The 21,926-nt window shown below is 43.0% G+C and overlaps 2 protein-coding genes across 6 annotated transcripts in view; one reads left to right on the forward strand and one right to left on the reverse strand.

Moving 5' to 3' along the window:
* The window catches only part of LOC122542203 (protein kinase C and casein kinase substrate in neurons protein 3), a 69,773-nt gene extending 55,190 nt beyond the window's left edge, over nucleotides 1-14,583 (forward strand). For 2 of the 3 annotated variants that reach the window (XM_043679672.2, XM_043679671.2), the window contains exons 7-10: nucleotides 4,119-4,239; nucleotides 6,387-6,472; nucleotides 7,827-7,939; nucleotides 11,369-14,583. In XM_043679672.2, the coding sequence (XP_043535607.2) occupies nucleotides 4,119-4,239; nucleotides 6,387-6,472; nucleotides 7,827-7,939; nucleotides 11,369-11,481 (433 nt within the window). In that variant the 3' untranslated portion in view covers nucleotides 11,482-14,583. The remainder of the gene's footprint in view (nucleotides 1-4,118; nucleotides 4,240-6,386; nucleotides 6,473-7,826; nucleotides 7,940-11,368) is intronic. The other variant, XM_043679673.2, reaches the window with a different exon arrangement.
* A 1,006-nt stretch (nucleotides 14,584-15,589) lies between these two features.
* The window catches only part of med25 (mediator complex subunit 25), a 47,992-nt gene continuing 41,655 nt past the window's right edge, over nucleotides 15,590-21,926 (reverse strand). For all 3 annotated transcript variants that reach the window (XM_043679668.2, XM_043679666.2, XM_043679667.2), the window contains exon 20: nucleotides 15,590-18,836. In XM_043679668.2, the coding sequence (XP_043535603.1) occupies nucleotides 18,733-18,836 (104 nt within the window). In that variant the 3' untranslated portion in view covers nucleotides 15,590-18,732. The remainder of the gene's footprint in view (nucleotides 18,837-21,926) is intronic.

Genomic DNA, 21,926 nt, shown 5'->3' on the forward strand with positions numbered 1-21,926 from the left:
TCGGGTAAAATCTTTTTAAAAACTGCAGAGAGAAGGACAACACCTTCCTTTCAGGAGGTCCAATGATTCTGATTAATTGGTCCAACCCACAAGTTGTTAAACTACCTGAATGTTAATCATATAGTTGTTTATTTTTCATTGGTCTGTGCAGTGATGACCATTGTTAATCAGCTATTTGTTGCTGGCCAAATTCTTTTGTAGGGGAGAAAGTGAGGTCTGCAGATGCTGGAGATCAAAGTTGAAACTTTATTGCTGGAACAGCGCAGTAGGTCAGGCAGCATCCAGGGAACAGGAGATTCGACGTTTCGGGCACAGGCCCTTCTTCAGGATGCTGCCTGACCTGCTGCGCTGTTCCAGCAATAAAGTTTCAACCAAATTCTTTTGTACACTCCTTGGCTTCGATTCATCTGTAATAACCTTTCCCACTGACTGAACAAATAAGTGAAAACAGCAATGACTACAACTGCTGGTATCTTGTATTTGAAAAAGCCCCGTAATCCTTTCCACAACCTTTGGTTTTTAAAATTGGCCTTTTTCCAACTTTATCCATAATCTAAGATACTGAAAAATAAAATGACAGCTTTTACAGTTCTGATGCTCAATTTGAATTGTTCACTATCTATGGGCAAGGGTTAGTTTTGATATAGTTCCAGGCTTCCATTTCAGCCTTTGCTACCAGAGAGTGGTAGAAGATATAAATTTTCTGATCATTGCTCAGTTAGCGTGGTGTTAGTAAGTTTAACAAAAAGACTGCTAGAGAAACGCAGTGTCTGTTAAGGGAGAAAGAGAGTTAACATTGAGTCTACGCGCTGGTGGGGAGTGGAATAAACATGGAGTCAGAGTCCAGAGAGGAAGAAAAATGGGTTAGGTGAATAGAGAGTTGATGATATACTGAGAGAGGGGAAAGAGATAAATGCTAGTTAGGGTACTAATGAGAAGTGAGTAGCTGACCTTTGCAGTACTCCAGTAGATCAGATTCCCATTTTTTTTTTTGTAGCTAAACAGTAGTTACTTTACAAAATGTAAATACAGTATATTTTGTCTGAACAAACAATTGCCATGGGGAAGAGGAGAACAAACTGGCCAGGACACTAGACAGAACTCTTGCTTGTTTTCAAAATAGTACTTATTTTGCATTCATTCAGCCTGGAGGCCAGACTGACATTCTGTTTATCGATAAACAGAAAATAAATTGTAAACAAAAATCCAAAGAAATACAAATGCTGGAAATCAGAAACAAAAACAAATTGATGTAATAATTCAACAGGTCAGGCAGCATCGGTGGAGAGAAAGCAGAGTTTATGTTTCGGTCCAGTGACTCTATCAGAAGTGATAGCAAGGAAAACGTTGGTATATGATGTTCAGCATGGAAACAGACCCTCCGGTCCAACCCGTCCATGCCGACCAGACATCCCAACCCAATCTAGTCCCACCTGCCAGCACCCGGCCCATATCCCTCCAAACCCTTCCTATTCATATGCCCATCCAAATGCCTCTTAAATGTTGCAATTGTACCAGCCTTCACCACATCCTCTGGCAGCTCATTCCATACACGTACCACCCTCTGTGTGAAAAAGTTGCCCCTTAGGTCTCTTTTATATCTTTCCCCTCTCACCCTAAAACTATGACCTCTGGTTGTGGACTCCCCAACCCCAGGGAAAATACTTTGTCTATTTATCCTATCCATGCCTCTCATAATTTTGTAAACCTCTATAAGGTCACCCCTCAGCCTCCGACACTCCAGGGAAAACAGCCCCAGCCTGTTCAACCTCTCCCTGTAGCTCAAATCCTCCAACCCTGGTAACATCCTTGTAAATCTTTTCTGAACCCTTTCAAGTTTCACAACATCTTTCCAATAGGGAGGAGACCAGAATTGCACGCAATATTCCAACAGTGGCCCAACCAATGTCCTGTACAGCCGCAACATGACCTCCCAACTCCTGTACTCAATACTCTGACCAATAAAGGAAAGCATACCAAACGCCTTCTTCACTATCTTATTTACCTGCGACTCCACTTTCAAGGAGCTATGAACCTGCACTCCAAGGTCTTTGTTCAGCAACACTCCCTGGGACCTTACCATTAAGTGTAGAAGTCCTGCTAAGATTTGCTTTCCCAAAATGCAGCACCTCGCATTTATCTGAATTAAACTCCATCTGCCACTTCTCAGCCCATTGGCCCATCTGGTCCAGATCCTGTTGTAATCTCAGGTAACCTTCTTCACTGTACATTTCTATGACTCTGATGTCTGTCTGGGCTCCACCTCCAGTATATCATAGTGATTGGGCAGACGAAGGAATAGGTAAAGCTAAAGGTCAGCCTGGCAGAATCAATGCTGCTGCTACTGGCAACCATTGGTTGGGGTGAAATAAAAACCCAAGTTATGACAAGACCTGGTGAATGAGTGAGTGAGGGGGGCTTGCAAAATGTCCACCTTTTCATCCTCAACTGAAAATTCCCCACCGCCATTGTTGACAGAGCTCTCAGCGTTTCTGACCCATCTCCCACATTTCTGCCCTCACTCCTCTTCCTTCCCATGCTATCAGCATCCACCTTCGAAGGATAATGAGCTGCCATTTCCACCACTTTTGGGATGCTATCACCAGATACAAATTTACCCTTCCTTTCCCCATTAGCTTTCTGTAGGAACTGTTCCCTCCAGGACACCTTGGTCCACTCTGAACACCACCACAGCACCTTCCCATGCAACACCAACTTCCTCCCTCCTCACTATCCAAGTGCCCAAACAGGTGAAGCAGCGTTTTTCATGCACTTTACTCAATTAACTCTGCTGTATTTGCTGTTCACAATATGCTCGCAGACTGGCTAACTGAATAGCCGAACACCTATGCTCTGTCTGCAACAATGACCTTAAGCTTCCTGTTGTCTGCCACTTCAACACACCACTGTGTTCCCTGGCCAACATCTATCTCAAACCTATTGCAGTGCTCCAACGAAGTTCAGCGCAACTGGATGAACAGTATCTCATTTTCTGCTGGGGTTCCTGCAGCATTCAAGACTCAATTAAATAGAGTCTTTCAGGCCTGAGCACCTTCTCCCATGCCCTTACCCTACTCCACACACTACACCTTGTCATCACATAGGCTACCACCACAAACAACCCATTGTCAGCCTCTAATGGTCCCCATTAGCAGCTATTGATTCTCCCAGGCTGATCTTTATCCACTCCCTTGTCTGTCCAATTACTGTCTCTTTCTCTGGGCACATACACCACCTCATCTTAAGCACACGTCAATCATTTCCTACGGACAACTAGTTCTGTAGGAATGTTAACTTGGCTTTGTCTCTACAGGTGGTGCCAGACCTGCTGAGTTTTTCCAGCAATTTGTTTCCCTTTATGAATAAATTGTGGAACTTTGATTTCTCTCTCAACTGACTAAGAGACAAATTTGCTAACACCACAATGGTTCAGCCAGGACACAGCCATCTCTACTTAAAAAAGGGATGATGCTGCTGGGTTGTGCCATTGCGTTTTGTGAATCTTGAGAAACTGCTGGAACCATAATGGGTAGTGGTGGTGTAGTAGTAATGTCACTGCACTCGTAATCCATGACCCCAGGTTAGTGTTCTGGTGTCACGGGCTCAAATCCCACTGCTGAAGGAGGCAAGGTTTGAATTGAATTAGATAAAAATCTGAATTTAAATTATTAACCTAAATTTATCCTAAACCATTGGTGATTAACATAAAACTATCTAGTTCACAATGTACTTTTAGGGAGGGAAACCTGCCATCCTTACCTGGTCTGACCTACTGACTCCAGTCCCACACACTGTGATTGACTCTTAACTACCCTCTGGGAAGTCTGGGTGGGTAATAAATGCTTCCCTACCTAGCAATGGTCATCCTGTGAACAAGTATATAAAAGAAAGCTGGGAAAGTTTCCCTGGGGGACATATGAAGTGTATATGCGCAGCAGTTACCTGAGTTAATTAGATTTAAAAATTGCTTCTACATACAGCATGCAGATCACTGAAAAGCTCACAGCTATAGACATTCCTCACCTTCATAGTGGAAATGACTGCCTTTCAAGGGAAGCATGGGGTAAATGGCATAGAACTTTCTTGATACATTTCCATTTCCCCAACTCTCTCTCCAGCTTCCGGTCTATATTTAAAGACCTACACCAGACTGTACTCTCAGTAAATGAGCAGAATGATTTGAAATGGTGGCGTAACACACATGGTCCAGGGATGCCAACCAACTGGCCACATTTTGAGGTGAGTGTGGAATCATTTCACCTACTTAAATGAACCTGAAGCAAATTGTCTATAACCAAACCAACAACATTTCTCATTTTGTTTAAAACCAATAACAAATTGGAATTTTAATCCTCTAAAGGCATTCCAGGATTGGGGAACTAAGTATGCAGGTACAATTAAAGTGATTTACATGTTTGCCTCCAACGCAGGAGGTTGCGAGTTTGCATACTTCTTGGGACACAGTACCAGAATCTGGACCAAGTGTAGTACTGAGTGAGTACTGAACTGTCAGAAGTTAAAATTTGATAAAAGTTCTGAGTATACTCCAGACCTAGCCCTTGAACAACATCACAAAAACAGACCATCTGATTATTATTCAGAGTTTGTTGTGTGCAAGCTGTCTGCCAATTTCCTACATTACAAAAGTAATGCATTTGAATTTTTACGAAATATCAAGAAGTTTGTATTTTTCAACATCTACTGTATTTTTGGTTTTTTTTTGGAATATAGTTGCACTGACATAAGCAACATAACCTCAACTTTAGATCAGCTTATTTCTCTCACATCTCAGTCAGAAGGCTGTAGGATCAAGCTCCACTCCAGCACATGATCCAAGTGAACTTGTGGTGCATTCCTAAGACAGTGCAACATTGACATCTTTCGGATACAACATGAAATGGAGACCCTGTTCCCTTGGTCAAATGGATCCTGTGACACTGTGGAAAAAGGGAAATCTGCCCAACATTTGTTCAGTTAGTGACACGAATGTAGGAATAGAAGTAGGCCATTCAGCCTGTTCTAACATGAAATATGGTTATGATTAAAGATGTCAATGCCTTTTACCACATTATCCCCACAAATCCTTTACACCGTTGATTTTTTTTTAATCAATCTCTACTTTTGAATATATTCAACTACCAAGTTTTCACAGCTTTCTACGTGTAGAGAATACCAAAGATTCAACACGCTCTGAGTAGAAAAAAAAAAATTTCATCTTGGACCCAGTTTTTATTTTAAAAAGGTAGTCTCCTGGTCTGGACTCAACCAGGGGAAATATGTTAGCTACATCAATGTTGTCTATCCCTTTAAGTATTTTGTTGGGGTCAATGACATCACCTCTCATTTTTCCAAAACTCGAGAGAACACAAGCCCAATCACTGTTCATTGTACCATCTCGTCACCTTGGGAATAAGTCTGGTGAATCTTCCTTGCACTTCCTCTAGGCCGCAATATCTTTCCTGAAAGAAAACCAGAAATAGCTGCAGAAACTGAACAGGTCTGGTAGCATCAGTGGACAGACAGCAGAGTCACAGTCAATGTTTCAGGTGAAGTGATCCTTCTTCAGAATCTCTTTACTGAGATGACAACAGAATGGCTACCACCACTACCCTATGAAACCATTATCTACACTTATGTTATTAGATTGTTGAGGTAAGTTTGGATATGAAAGACTCTATGTAAATATAATTTCTTTCTATCCTGGCGAGCACTGTCATCAGTGAAAAATGAGTCACAAGGTAAAACAAAAGCTCCAGTCATGGCAGGGACACAGTAGGTAAAGTGAAATTGCTCCAGTCAGTGGGTGGATCAAATTCAGAAGATGCAAACAGAAAATGGTTGGAAAAAAAAGGACCACTGGCAACATGAGGAAAACATTTTGTGGAGCAATGGATTGCAATCTGGAATTCAATTACTTAAAGCATGGTAGATACAGATTCAATCATAGGTTTTCAAAAAGCTGTTGGAGAAGCATGTGAAAGATAGATTTGCTAGGCTACAAGGAAAAGGCCAGGGAATAGCAGTAACTGAGCAGCTCTTACAGACAGATGGAACGGCCTATTGAAATAACCGAGTGCTGGAGAAACTGAGCAGGTAGGACAGAATCTATAATGAGAGAAACTGTTATTGTTCTAAGTCAAATGATGATTCTTCAGAACAGAAGGGCCTCTTGATCAGCTGGGACAATTCTGAGAATCTGCCATTCTAGTTAAATGTTTATATTCACGTTTTAATATTAGCGGCTTTAATTTTGAATTCCCTATCTTGGTTCCAGATTGTCAAGGAAAACGTGATAATTAATGAAATCATCTGATTTTAATCTATTAAAAAAGACTAGGCTCACCCATGTTTACTAACAGCATCTAACAGACTTTTTGATTCCACAGGAATGGAGTCCAGAGAGAGAAAAGATTGCAGGCAAGCCAGGAAAAGGGAAGAAGGAAGGAGACAAGGTGGTTCTTCAAAGCTTAAGGTGATATACCAGAGTTCTAAAGTGTTACAGGTAGCACTTCCTAGTGGTAGGGAGTGACCTTCCAGTGTTCAATTTGACTCATTGCAGTGTACTTTCCTCTTTCTGCCAGTCTTTTTATCTGTGCGCTAACTATCCCTCAAAGAAAAACTCCACACAGCTTGTACTCATGTGTAAGCAAGCAGGCGCTTCCACTGTAGGACATAGCCAGGCCTGACTCAGTCCTTAATCCTAGTTGGGGCTTCTGAACGTTGATTATTAGTAACATGACCCATGACTAAATCAACACACAGGGGACAGATCACCTTTGTGGTCCTATTGCCCTTTACTATCCAGTGATAACAAAAACTGAGGTTGTTCAGATACTGACTGATTTTAATTTATTGAACCAATGTTTGATAATACCACCATTACCACTTGCATCACAATCACCAAACACATTTGAGATTGAAGGTCTCCTGAGGGGTCTTGCTGTGTGCAAACATATTGTGCATTACAACAGTGACTACACTTGACAATCGGGACTTCCTGAGGTTGTGAAGGACACCAAATAAATCTAAGTCTGTCTTGCACTACTGCCCAGAATAAATCAGGTAACTCCGCTCAGAGCAGAAGTTAAAACCCAAATGTTCACAATCTATATCAATAAAGGACATAGGTTTACTGGAGTATTCCTGCACTTTAGGATATGAAGATATTGGAAAACACTTAAAGACTTCTGAGAATGGCTCCAAGGATGAGGAAATTCAATTGTCAAGATAGATTAGAGAAGTTGGGACTTTTCTCCTTTGAGAAGATGAAGGCTGAGAGAAGATCTCCTCAAACTATTCAAAATCATAAGGCCAACACAGTAAATAGGGAGATAATGTTTCTACGATTGAAAGGATACAAATATAAAGTATCAGTAAAATGTCCAAAACAACTGAGCAAGTTTGAGGGGCTGAATGGCCCACTCCTATTATCAATTATCACTCCTCACCAAAAAAAGCAACTTCCAAGATGAGGGAGGGGGGCAAAAAGCAAAACCCTATTAAAAACCATTATGTAAACTCAATTTTGGGCACCTTGATACTGAATGTCCAAGGAGAAAGTGAGGACTGCAGATGCTGGAGATCACCTGGTGGTGAGTGTCTGGTGCTGGAAAAGCACAACAGGTCAGGCAGCATCTGAGGAGCAGGAGAATCGAAGTTTCAGGAATGAATGTCCAATTCTAGAAATGTAGATCTTAACTGTGATGCAGACCAGGAGATAAGTATTTATCCAATTCAACTGTTTAGCTTCCTTTGTCATCACTGGTTCACGGGTGGATTTATCTTTCCTCCAAGCCATTCCACTATCTTGTTTTTTGGTTTCACAGTTTAAGTAAGGGGTATTCCCTGGGTGAGGATGGCACAAACGTCCCTGGCGTCAGAATCCGAGCATTGTACGATTACACCAGCCAGGAGTCAGATGAGCTCAGTTTCAAGGCGGGTAAGCATTGCATCCTAAAGTTTTGCAACCAACCTCTCAAACTTTATTAAGCGAGTCTGAAAATGGTGCAAGCAGGGCAGGAAGGTGACAGACAGGATACTGCCGATTGTCTCAGGGTCGCATAATTCAGCCTTCCCTATACGTCGGGCGGCACGGTGGTTCAGTGGTTAGCACTGATGCCTCATAGCACTAGGTTCAATTCCAGCCTTGGGCAACTGTCTCTCTGGAGTTTGCACATTCTCCCCCTGTCTGCGTGGGTTTCCTCCGGGTGCTCCGGTTTCTTCCCACAGCACCAAAGATGTGCAGGCTAGGTGAGTTGGCCATTCTAAGTTGTCCATAGTGTTAGGTGCATTAGTCGGAGGGAAATGGGTCTGTGTGGACTGGCTGCGCCAAAGTGCCTGTTTCCACACTGTAGGGAATCTAATCTACTTTCTGCTTCACCAACAGGAAACATTCTTTCAGATGCTATGACCCTCTTTAAACTGCTTGCTTTCTCCTTTAGTGCACAAAATAGACCATTCTGCCCAATTCATCCACTCATGTGCATCCTCCTTTCCTTCTGCATGTAATCTCATTACTACATCCTTCTATCCTCTTCTTGAGTTTATCCTGCTTCCCCTTGAATCCAGGGTGGAGTGCAGTGGGAAGTTTACCATCCTTAATGCGGAGTAGAATATCTCTTGAAAACACTACTGCATTTATCCCTGACTGCCTTATATTTGAGCTCCTAATTCCTAATGCCTTCACAAGTGGCAACATTTTCCAAATTTATCCAATCAAATAATTTTTATCATGTCTATCAAATCATGCTCTCGCAATTGCCTCTCTTCCAGGGAAGAGTCCCAAGTCTATTCAATTTTTACTAATAAGCAAAACCTCAATTCTGATGTCATTCCAGCAAATAACTTTTGAACTTTTGCTGGGGTATTTCTACCTGTTTTATAACATGAAGACCCAAATTTATGATAGTACACCCAAATATGGTCTAACCAAGGCTCTACATTCACGATAAAGTCTTTGAAAAGTCTCCTTCTGACTGAATGTATGGTAGCTCAATTCTTTTGTCCTGTTTCTTCTCTGCCTGAACTATGTCCTTACTAGAGTTTTTTTTTGTTACTTCAAGACTCAAATTCTCCAACGCTCTTCCCCACTCATGCATATTGTCCATCTCCTTTCCTGCATGAAGTCCCTCTTCATCCATCAACCTCTATCCTGAACCAACCTCCATTGTTCTTCTAGAAAACACACTGAATTCAAGTGTCCTAATTTTCCTTCAGGGTCTCACTCATCCCACATCCCAGCCTGTTCTCTTTGCTTGTCTTTGAACTCATGAGAATTCAAGCCTCGTCATCCAACACTGAACAGAAGTTTTAGCCAACTCCATCCTTTTCTGGAACTACTAGCTTACACAATTTCATCTTTGATTCTGTAGCAAAAGTTTTCATAAATCTATCTTTGACTGTACTGTCAGGTCCCTGAAGTCTAACACAATAAAATGCTGGAGTAACTCTGCTGTCAGGCTTCCTGAGATTATGTTTTCAGTCTAATCTCTCCACAGATGCAGACAGACCTAAGTTTCTCCAGTATTTCTTTGTTTTTAAGCATCTGTAGTATTTTGCTTTTATCTTCTTGAAGTCTTCTTAGAGTCCATGTTCTCTAATGCAAGATGTCATGTTCTCTAATGCAAGTTTGTTACTAAAGGCATCAAATCTAAGTTTGCTATTGGGAGAATGTTTCCTTTCTGCTGAGCTTACAGAAAGTCCTTTAACATAATGGATATTGGCCCATGGCTCAATTTCAACCCCGATCAACTGGATACCAATAGGAAGCTGACAAAGCACAGACATCATACTGTTGCAGGAAGGGGCAGTGTAAAGGAGGTTAGTGGGCAGAGTAGAGTAAGCTTTACCGTGCTCCTAACTGTGCTGCACCTCAACCAGAAATATTTAGTGCTGGCTCAGAGAGATAATTCTCACCTTGATAAGCAACCAAAAGCAAAATAGCTTAAGGCGACAGGTGACACTCAAGGTAACTATCTCAAGTGCAGCCTTCGATGCATTATCGGAACACTCTTCGCTGACAGTAACTTTCATTAGAGCAGTGTGGAAATAAAGGGGCTTCTCAGTTTGCTGCTGGAGTTTGGTAGTGGTCAGGAAGATAGAATAACAGAGGGGAGAAATAAACAATAAAATAGGAGCACTTCAAACAAAAAAGCTGGTTTACAGAAGCCCTAAATCAAAATCTGCATGCAAATGATAGCTGATTCCAAAAATACTGGCCATATTTACTCAACAAGATTGACACAGTGGTTGAAAGACAACTGCATCTAAGACATTTAGATTACCAGAAAAAAAATTGGAATCTCCTTAAGACTTGGTGACATCTCTCTCCTACATCTTACTTAGGTGAACTTGGGAGTACATTGGTGGGCTATTTGAAAGTGTTGTGCATCACAGTCAAATCAGAATACCCATTGTTCTCACACGTCCAGCTTCTAACCAAACTATTGTGGGGGTGATAAGTAGTGGAGAGTCCTGGCTTGTTTCTTTCCTACCATTTTATTCAATGAACTGGAGCCACCCAACCTCGTCCCCTGGCTGAGGTCACCAGAACAGCACAGATCAAGTACCATGTCTATGGCATTCAGACTTACATGGTTTAGGGGCTAGGTGTTGCAATTATCCACTTGACTGATGGAATAATGCTAAAACTATTCTGACATCATATCCCTAAAGGCATGGCTGGGCCTCAACTAGAGTAGTGTCTAATCTGGAGAAATGCACTTTAAGATATCAAGGGCTTGAAGGGGAAACAGATTTACCAAATATATACCAGAATTGAAGGACTTGAACTATGTAGAGAGACTAGACAAGTTGGGGTTGCTCTGCTTAGAGTCTGAGGAGATCTGATAAAGGTGCTTAAACTTATGCGGGGGCTTCAGTAGACTAAAGTGAAACTGTTTTCACTGATCAGTAGCTCGAAGACAAAGACCTAAAAAGTCACCAGTAAAAGAATGATAATTTTGGAGTGAGCTATTTTGATCTGAAATGCATTTCCAATAGGGCCTGGATATATACTTGCAAAGGACAGATTTTCCTCATGCTGTGGAAAGGGTGAGACTTCACTGAATAAGTTTTTTCGAAAGGACCAGGACAGACACTATGGGGCAAATGAAAACGAAAAAAAAAATGCTGTAAGTCACCACAGCAGCATCTATAGAGAAAGAGCAAGCTAGAGTCTAGATGACTTCTCATCAGCGCTGGTAGGGCAAAACGTCTTCAAGGTGGGCATTTCTCAGGTCAAATGGTTTCCAGTGCTGGTCCCCACTCCAAAGGAAAAATAACATGGAATACAATTTAAACTTTGCAATGGGTTGTCTTTTCAATTCTTCATGCTGCTTTCGTCAGACTTTGTGTTTGGTTTTTTTAGGTCAGGAGCTGACTAAAGTGGAGGATGAGGACGAGCAAGGATGGTGTAAAGGTTATCTTGATGGAGGTCGGATTGGACTATACCCAGCAAACTACGTAGAAGTTATACAATAGAAGGCAGAGTGAATGCTGCTTAATTAAAAAAAAAAGTGGATATTTAAAATGAAGGCATCACCAACAGGACCTATGAGTGTCTCTCCACCAACATGCTTTTAAAAAAACAGTTTAAACTTTATTTTTCATTACTAATGACTAACTTTTAAAAAAAAAAAAATTCAGCCTGTGAATGCTAACAGTATTTTTGGCTGGGAGAACTAACTGTGCCCACAAACTTCAGGGGAGCTGGATTAGTGTTAGAGCATTGGACAGGGGAAGTTACTGAGCCAGAGACCCACAAGCAGCAGAGAAGATTGCTCGAGGAGCAAGAAGAGTTAGATCTTGTAAAGGAACCAGGTTATTGGTGTTTTTTAAAAAAAAACAACACTGGTCACTAAACAGGACCTCTGTCAAGTAACCAGTCCAAATTTGGCAGTGCAAAGAAAAGAACCTGCATTCATAATTGCAATGGGAACAAAAGACCCTTGGTTAAATAAACACAACCTCTGTGGAGGTCAATTAATTTCTATTCTCGGTAACAACAATAACCCTAGTCAGGTTCTCAACAAAACTGCATCATGTCACTGTACAAGAGACAAAAATAGACATGAGGAAATTTAAGAATTGAATGATTTGAGATAAAATTATAGCTCTCTGATGTTGGAATTCTCTCATCTCTCAAAAGACCAGTTATATTTAAAAAGTGCATTTTAAGCTATTTAGATTACTGAATGCAAGTTTTAAACACTATATACTTGTACATAAGTGAAAGCATGAGAAATTTACAAGATTGGGAGCACATAAATTGCTTGCAAGATTTGCAAACATGTAATATGATGAACATAGACTACTGACCTGGTTTAATCCTATGATTTTTCTTTTTAACACTCTCCAAAACATGCACACCCCTCAGTACAAGAGATTTAGTTTTCACTCTTCACTGCAAAACCTTTTTCTTCATGGGTGATGTGAAGTACAATCAAAACCCCAGCCAATTTGCCTCTTTTCTATCATAGGGCTATTACAGGGCCTTAACCATCACCCCAACCAAATTAAGACACGATCTGGGTGGCACCCAGAACTATCCTATTGAGTCAGTCATTCAGATGATTAAAATAAAGCACAACACCATCACTGGTCATTACAAAAGGGAGTGCTCTGCATAGCATTTACACAACTTAGTACAGTGCATTGCACTTAAAACCACAGCATTCCAGTATTGTAGAAACAAATAAAGGTTAGGAGTAATTTTATAATCCCTATAAAGGTTATGAAGGACATGGATGGAGTGAATAGCCAAGGTATTTTCCCTGAGTAGGGAAGTCCAAAACGTGACAACATGGGTGTAAGGAGAGAAGGGTAAGACTTAAAAGGGGACCCGAGGGCAACTTTTTCCACACAGAGGGTGGTGGGTGTATGGAACGAGCTGCCAGAGGAAGTGGTGGAGGTGACTAAATTACAACATTCAAAAGACATCTGGATGGGTATATGAATGGGAAGGGTTTCAGAGGGAAATGGGCCAAATGCTGACAAACGGGACAAGATTAATTTAGGATATCTGGTTGACACAGGCAAGTTGGACCAAAGGGTCTGTTTCCTTGCTGTACAACACTGACAATATATTTCTGAGATAGCTCACATGCTTATGCAGAAAGAATGATTGTCTCAAATTGGATAATTCAGGCAACTGGAAATCAGCTTGGAGGATTTTAGAATGCTTTGGAGAAAGTGACAGGTTGGATTAGTATGGTCCAGATTATTGGACACATTTTAATTCCTTCAACTGATTATAAAATTAACCCTACAGTATTAGGTTGAGAAGTAAGGCATGCGGAGCTAGAAGTGTTGAGCATCAGATGGCTCCCTCTGCCCTCAGAGGCACTTGTACACATTTGAAATGAACACCTGGACTTTATCTCCACTAAAATCAAAAAGATGCTAGAAATACACAGCCCAGACAACGCCAAATAAATTCAAAAGCTACCAATTCTGACACAGAATCACAACCAAAATGTTAACTCAGCTCATGTCTATTCTGTTACTAGTGGGATTTCTCAGTCATTCCTGGCTTTCATTTCAGACACTCAGCATTCACAACCATTCTTTCACAAAAAGGATTCGAAATCTCTCAGTAAATAGGCTCCAAAATAGGAATAGAAATAAACAAAGTGTCAAAGGAAATTGTGGTGAGCAGAACTCTCATCTAATTTAGCCTCCGTGTTCTACCTCCATTGTTGAAAGGCTTTTGCTGAAGTTAAATTGTTTTAATGAAATAGTTACAACAAAATGATGAAAACAGCCAACTTGCTAAGTGTTGCCATCTCACCACCACCAACAGGGTTCCAGACTCAACTTCTCAGATTAGATGAAGCCATTAAGAGGAGCAACAATTAGACTGAAGACCTCCTGGGTTGGGGATAGGAGAAATAATCACTCAGGTTTCTGGTCAGCTTTGTAGGGCCTCCTCCTGGAAGGTGTACGAATATTGGATGGGACAGGATCATGTGATCTGCACTCTACAGTAGAATAATGTGTCAAGGCACCAACATTGAAGGCAGCCCAGTTGGCTAAGGTACCACAGAAATTCTGTTACCTGTGTCACCGTGCTCCTAAAACAAGGGTCAGAAGCTTTAGGCAAAGAGACAACTAAGGTCAGAACTTGATAAAATGACTTTGTTGCTCATGGAGAATCAGTGCAGTAGCACCTGACCTAGGGAGGATTTATAGGTATGAGACCTGAATAAACCTCAGGATTCGAGCACATTTGTATTCCACACAAAAACAAAAGCCAACTAGTGCAAGAATTCCAGACACAAATCATCCAATGCCCAGAATATCAAAAAGGTCACTTTGACTGGTTTGTTGGGCTGGCCTTAGGGGTTTAATCTCTTGCCCCAACTCTACTTCATATCTTTCAGACTGTCTAAGCAAGAACAATCTATTGCTACAGCTCTCATTTTTGTCTGCTCCTTTGTACTACAGAAACAGCTGAGGGAAATGTCAAGTATTATTAAAAAATGTGTTAACCAACAGGAAGCTACATTTGCAATTCTGTATATCAACACTGCAAATGCTTGTGAATAAAAGTTTGACAGTAAAGCACCTTGATTAAAAACCAAATCTTCTTCAGTTGGCTTCACTTTTCTTTACCATCACATGGTTAGCAGGGGGCTGTTTAGTTCCTTTGTAATACCATCTGCTTCACTATTCAGCAATCCCAGCTAGAAGCTGAGTAGCAGCAATTGGTACCATCGAAAAGATGCACTGCAGAAATTCACCCAAGATCTTCAAAACCCATGACTAACTTACATCTGGAAGGACAAGGGCAGTAAAAACGTGGGAACACCGCCACCTTCAAGTTCTTCTCAAAGGCCCTCACTATCTTGACTTGGAAATATTTTGCTGTCCTTCACTGTTGCTGGATCAAAATCCTGGAAATCCCTTCCTAATGGCATTGTGGGTCAACCTACAGCAAGTGGACTTCAACGGTTCAAGTACACAGCCCACCACCTTCTCAAGGACAACTAAGGATGGGCAATAAATGCTGACCAGCCAGAAACACCTATGTCCCACAAGTGAATTGAACAGCCACCAGGTAAGATCGAATCAGACTACTCTAGCTAACTTGAGTTAGGTGACAATAAATGCTTATGGAACAGTGCTCCAAAGGAGAGTCAGCAGCATCAGAGAATCCTTCTATCAGAGAAATATACTTCTATCAGGTTGTGCTCCTGTCATTCAAAATTACACATTGTGTTGACTGTTTGACTCCATCCTACTGTATCTCCATACACACACACAGCTTGCACCCTCTACTTCCAAATCCAGCTCACCACCAGTCTTACCCTTTCCCCTTCTGGCCCACTATTAGAAGTGAGATTCTTAACTACCACATTCTGCTTACTGGAACTCTTAAACTCATCCCTTCGACCATACCCCTTGTTTCATCCTACTCCCATTTCAGTCCCTTTGCCGACATCATTTCTTTTCTTTCACTAAATGAGGGCAGTATTGGCTAGGCCACCATTTATTGTCCATCCCTAATTGTCCACAGGACAGTTAAGATTCAACCACATTGCTGCAGAGATACAAATTGTTGAAACTCGGAAGGGAACAGAAAACAAGCAGCCATTAAGAATAAATTTATTATGATTTGAAAAGAAACTATACACTATTCACTAAACACATTATTCCTTTTCTCATCCCTTGATACACATTACAAACACTTCCAGTACTTCTGTACAACATTTGAAAGGATATAAACCACGGCACCAAGAGACAACACATTAAAAAAAAAAATGAGATATGAAAGTGATGCCATATTTAATTAAAATCCATCTCATTGAAAACATGAAAAAGCCAGTCAGGGATAGGTAGAAAGGAGGCAGTGGGTAGGGAATGTACACTTTCTCTGAACATTAATTGTGTATGGCAATATACTACTGGGTACCATTCCTGTCACATGACAGTGTTAAAATGTGGAACTTTTAACAACTGTAAACTAGTTGTGATTTATTCTCATATTAAAAGAGAATTAAATCAATTTTTAAAAAACCAACATTAAATTTAGCGTCCCAAGTGATTTCTTTAACAAGGTCCGTTTCTTGAGATGACCAATTGAACAGACAAGAATATTTTTCTCCTCATTACAGACAAACCTTGAAATTTTGTAAGGCACCTCATTATTTATTGAAAAACCCATACCAAACTAAAAATGCAAATTGTTGGACTTGACTCTTACTCACCTGGAAATTCAAAGTTTCAAAGATCAGCAGCCCAGGTCAGACTGGTCATATTTGTATTAGCTGTCCTAATAGAAAGCAAGATGCTGAAACATTTAAGAGGAACCATGGTAATTAGAGACAGAAAAGAAGAGAAAGATATGTTGATGAAGTGAGAAGAATGATGTGAAGAGGAGCATAAACACTGATATTGGACGCTGGACTGAACACCCATTTCTACACTGTAAGTGCAATGCAATTCAATGCGCTTCCATTTTTGTATTAATTCACAGGATATGGGCACTGCGTTAAAATAATGAATTTCTGCTTTCCTGATGGATTCAGACACCGAATGACTAGATGTGATGAACTGAAGGTCGCCAGGTTTGGTGACGAGTTTACTCAGAGTTACCCAACCTGAGCCGGTACCCATAAAAACTGTTCCCAGGTTTGAGGGGTCAAATGTTCTGCCAGGACACACCCAGAAATTACAAGCACTTGGTTGAGGTACTAGAGCATGTGTAGAGCAACTGACACTCTGACCAAGAGGAAAATCAGCCCGTGGGAGAACACAAGTTAATTCAGTAAGGGGAAATTAGAACTCCTGCTTAATAGTTTTACAACAGAAGTGTGAGCCTAATTAACTTTGCTAGTCCGAGAAACCTTTCGGAGTAGTACCATTTAATATCAGGATATCCTGAGTGAAATAGGATCCCACTGAAAGGGGTGCTTCTTCCCAGTGGCACAAGTCAGTGGGGTTACTTGCTAGAAGAAAATGGCAGTAAAGATTATTAGTGCATTCTTCCAAGTGAAGAGAGAGAACCTCAGAATCTAGGAACCTCCATCTTAATCATCTTAACCATCATGGAATAAGAAGTGAACAAACTGGAGTTTAAATAATATTTTTCATGGTCTCAGGATGCCCTATAGTGATTCAGAACTATTTAATGTCACGACAATAGTCATTTAGAACAACCAAATTATGAAGTGAGATTCTCAACAACAGCTGAGAGTTAACTGACCTGATTATTTGTTTTACTCCCTAGTCTTCTGCAGGGAGTATTTTACAACATATTTTACACCTGTATGACAGGCATCAGCTTAACATATCTGAAAAATGGCTTCTCCCTCACAACCGCAGAGTGCTGGTTTAGATTTTGTGCTGAAGCCTCTGGAGTGGGACTTGAACCTCAAGTTGACAGGAAGGTGTGCATGACTAACTAAACAGTGAGAAAGTATTGGGGTAGAAGAGTGTGGGAGGAATGATGTAGCTGCTGGTAACTACTCTTACCACGAGATCTGCTGTCATGATATGCCATGCTCATCTGCCTTGCACCATTCTCTTATAAACTCCAGCTCAACTGCAACCACTCAGATGTCAAATCATCCAACTGTACCTAGGCCGAACTCATTCAGCTGCCCTCTACCTTGCCCAGTAGAGGAGATATCGGTAGTTTCTCAACTCCCAAACAGCTGAAATAATGACACTTTTTTGGATGTCACTTTTGTTTAAAAAAAAAGTTCTTTCTGCTCTTGCAATTTCAAACACCGCTTCATTTGACTTATGTTCTGTACATGGAATTTTATGGAACAATGCCTTGTGAAAATGGGAAATCAAAGTCGTATTTCATTGCATAATGAAAACAAAGGCAACCACTGAAAGCTGAAACTTAAATGGAAACAGTCAAAAGGAACCAGCCAAGTCAGCAAACAAAGCTACACTTCTTCAATGCACTCAGGCAGAACCTTCACTCACTTTTACCCCAAAGCCAATTATCCTTCTGCAGCTTATTTCTCACTTCCTTGCAAGTTCAGATCCCGGTTACACCAATTTAGCCATGAGACCGGATTGAAACCAAACCTTTAACTGTTTGTGGCACATGTAAAAACCTTGAATATGAAAACTGGCTATTCTCATTTCTTGAAAAGAAAAATTCCTTTTTGTCATACTTACAAATATAGAGTCTGATGTGGAGGCATCAGTTCTTCAGAGCATTCAGTGAACTTGCAGCATCAGCAAAGCAACCTTAGAGCAGAGAGCATGATCCCTATCGACTGCCAATGTCATGGCTCAAGCCAGCAGTCCTAGTTACAATGTCGATTATTTGAAGACTATTTTCAGATCTGCTGACTGAGAGGATGTTTTAAAAAAAGAAACAAAAACAGACACAGGTTGCTTTTCTCAAAAATAAAATACATCATTTCTTTTAAAAACTACAGTAATCAGATCAATACACGAGCAAAAAATAAACCAAACTGAAAGCAAGCTTCAAACTACTGCAAATGCAGCACTCAAACTAGTCTCGACCCTTTTTAAAAAAAAGTGTTTTAGTACCAATCAGGTTGCCTGATCCACACAACCTCCACTGGTTTCAGAAAATCTAATATTTTAAAAAAAGTCTCATCCAGCTCCTACCACTAACCCATTTAAAGTCAAATGTGAATTTTCTTTTGACTGCCCTTGCAGGACAAAAGGTTCATCTTGATGACTTCCAGTTTGGACTTCTGTATGTCATGTCCACACTTTACACAAAGAGAAGTCAAACTTTTAGATTAGATCCATTAGAATCTCTTCCTCCAACAGACTTGTGCCTTGCTGCAATCCACCTTGAGGAACTGGGCCCCGTGGGCCTGCATTCATCATCATCTGGCCTGCAGATTTAAAAGGGCACAAAAAAAAAATAAAATCACCAACACAATCGATGAGCTACAGGGTGTAAACACAAACCTTGTGCTATGAATCTGAAAGAATAAGATAACTCCTGGGAGAAACTTCTAACCACAAGAGTTTCCAATACTGGATTGTGTAAATATCAAATTCCAAAATGACTGCCATCTGAAAAGATCCTACAAATCTTAATGAGCCTGGGTGTGTTTTCAGAAATTTCAATTGAGGGCTCAGAAGAGATTGATCAGGATGTTGCCGGGTATAGAAAGTTTGAGTTATAAAATATGTTGGAATTTTTTTCACTGGAGCATAGGAGGTTGAGGGGTGAATTGATAGTATTTTATAAAATAATGAGATATAAAAATTGAATTAACTGTAGCTGACTTTTCCCTAGGATGGGTGAATTTTAAGACTAGCAGGCACATTTTTAAGGTGAGAGACGAGAGATTTAAAAAAGACGCAAAAGGCAAATATTTTACAGAGGGTGGTTTGCGTGTAGAATGAATTTCCTGAGGAAGTGGTGGATGTGGATATAATTGCAAAGTTTAAAAGACATTTGGTATGTACATGAAGAGAAAAGCTTTGGAGGGATATGGGCCAGGAGCAGGAAAGTGGGACTAGTTTAGGTTGGGATTATGTTCGACATGGACTGGAGTGTCTGTTTCCATGTTGTATGACTCTGTGACCCTGATTCTTTGTATTCACTCAACAACCCGTATTTCTGTCTTGTGGCACAGTGCATGACATTCACACCTCAGACCCAGAGTTCTACTCCAGGGCTTGGACATGCAAAGTAGGTTAATAACAGTCAGTAGGTTGACTATCAACCTGCCCATCCTCTCAACACACCTATGAAGGGGAAAATGAGGTGTGAGGTAGAAGTGGGAAGTGGGTGGGGGCGGAAATGGGGGAAAGAGGTAAGCGTGTTTCTTAAGACCATAGAAGTAAGAATAGAAGCAGACCATTTGTGGGAGGCACGTTGGCACAGTGGATAGCACTGCTGCCTCACAGTGCCAGAGACCTGGGTTCAATTCCCACCTCGGGCGACTCTGTGTAGAGTTTGCACATTCTCCCAGTGTCTGCATGGGTTTCCTCTGGGTGCTCCGGTTTCCTCCCACAATCCAAAAAATGTGCAAGTTAGGTGAATTGGCCATGCTAAATTGCCCGTAGTATTAGGTGAAGGGGTAAATGTAGGGTAATGGGTCTGGGTCGGTTGCGCTTCGGCAGGTTGGTGTGGACTTGTTGGGCCGAAGGGCCTATTTCCACACTAAGTAATCTAGTATTTGGCTCAGAGCCTGCGCTGCCACTCATTCGGATCCTCACTTTCACATTCCTGCATTTTTCCTGTAACCCTTTATTTCACTGCTGATCAAGAATCTATTTCAGCCTTATGTATATACAAAGACTCTGCTCCCACAGTTCTGTGTGACGAAGAGTTCTAAAGACACACAACCCTCAGAGAGAGTCAGCACCCTTTTATTGTGGGACTAAGCTCTCCGGTCCTCAACTCTTCCATGCTGCGAAACATCGTCTCAGCATTTACCCTGTCAAGCCCCGTAAGGATCCTACATGTTGAGGCGAGAGAGCGAGCGCGAGAGAGCGAGAGAGAGAGAGAGAGGGAGAGAGAGCGAGCGAGCGCGAGAGAGAGAGCGAGCGAGCGCGAGAGAGAGCGAGCGAGCGCGAGAGAGAGCGAGCGAGCGCGAGAGAGAGCGAGCGCGAGAGAGCGCGAGAGAGAGAGAGCGAGCGAGCGCGAGAGAGAGAGCGAGCGACGCGAGAGAGAGCGAGCGAGCGCGAGAGAGAGAGAGAGCGAGCGAGCGCGAGAGAGAGAGCGAGCGAGCGAGCGCGAGAGAGAGAGCGAGCGAGCGAGCGCGAGAGAGAGAGCGAGCGAGCGAGCGCGAGAGAGAGAGCGAGCGAGCGAGCGCGAGAGAGAGAGCGAGCGAGCGAGCGCGAGAGAGAGAGCGAGCGAGCGCGAGAGAGAGAGAGCGAGCGAGCGCGAGAGAGAGAGAGCGAGCGAGCGCGAGAGAGAGAGAGCGAGCGAGCGCGAGAGAGAGAGAGCGAGCGAGCGCGAGAGAGAGAGAGCGAGCGAGCGCGAGAGAGAGAGAGCGAGCGAGCGAGCGCGAGAGAGAGAGCGAGCGAGCGAGCGCGAGAGAGAGAGCGAGCGAGCGAGCGCGAGAGAGAGAGAGCGAGCGAGCGCGAGAGAGAGAGAGCAGGCGAGCGCGAGAGAGAGAGAGCAGGCGAGCGCGAGAGAGAGAGAGCAGGCGAGCGCGAGAGAGAGAGAGCGAGCGAGCGCGAGCGAGCGAGCGAGCGAGCGCGCGAGAGGGAGAGCGCGAGCGAGGGAGAGCGCGAGCGAGGGAGAGCGCGAGCGAGAGAGAGCGCGAGCGAGAGAGAGCGCGAGCGAGAGAGAGCGCGAGCGAGAGAGAGCGCGAGAGGGAGAGCGCGAGCGAGAGAGCGCGCGAGAGGGAGAGCGCGAGCGAGAGAGCGCGCGAGAGGGAGAGCGCGAGCGAGAGAGCGCGCGAGAGGGAGAGAGCGAGCGAGCGCGAGAGGGAGTGAGCGAGCGAGCGCGAGAGGGAGAGAGCGAGCGAGCGCGAGAGGGAGAGAGCGAGCGAGAGAGCGCGCGAGAGGGAGAGCGCGAGCGAGAGAGCGCGCGAGAGGGAGAGAGCGAGCGAGCGCGAGAGGGAGTGAGCGAGCGAGCGCGAGAGGGAGAGAGCGAGCGAGCGCGAGAGGGAGAGAGCGAGCGAGCGCGAGAGGGAGAGAGAGAGCGAGCGAGCGCGAGAGGGAGAGAGCGAGCGAGCGCGAGAGGGAGAGAGCGAGCGAGCGCGAGAGGGAGAGAGCGAGCGAGCGAGCGCGGGAGAGAGCGAGCGAGCGCGAGAGGGAGAGAGCGAGCGAGCGCGGGAGAGAGCGAGCGAGCGCGAGAGGGAGAGAGCGAGCGAGCGCGAGAGGGAGAGAGCGAGCGAGCGCGAGAGGGAGAGAGCGAGCGAGCGCGAGAGGGAGAGAGCGAGCGAGCGCGAGAGGGAGAGAGCGAGCGAGCGCGAGAGGGAGAGAGCGAGCGAGCGCGAGAGGGAGAGAGCGAGCGA

The sequence above is a fragment of the Chiloscyllium plagiosum genome, unplaced genomic scaffold (assembly GCF_037043375.1).
Source record: "Chiloscyllium plagiosum isolate Xiang-an unplaced genomic scaffold, Cpla_swu_hap1 HiC_scaffold_33, whole genome shotgun sequence".
Taxonomy (NCBI): Eukaryota; Metazoa; Chordata; class Chondrichthyes; order Orectolobiformes; family Hemiscylliidae; genus Chiloscyllium; species Chiloscyllium plagiosum.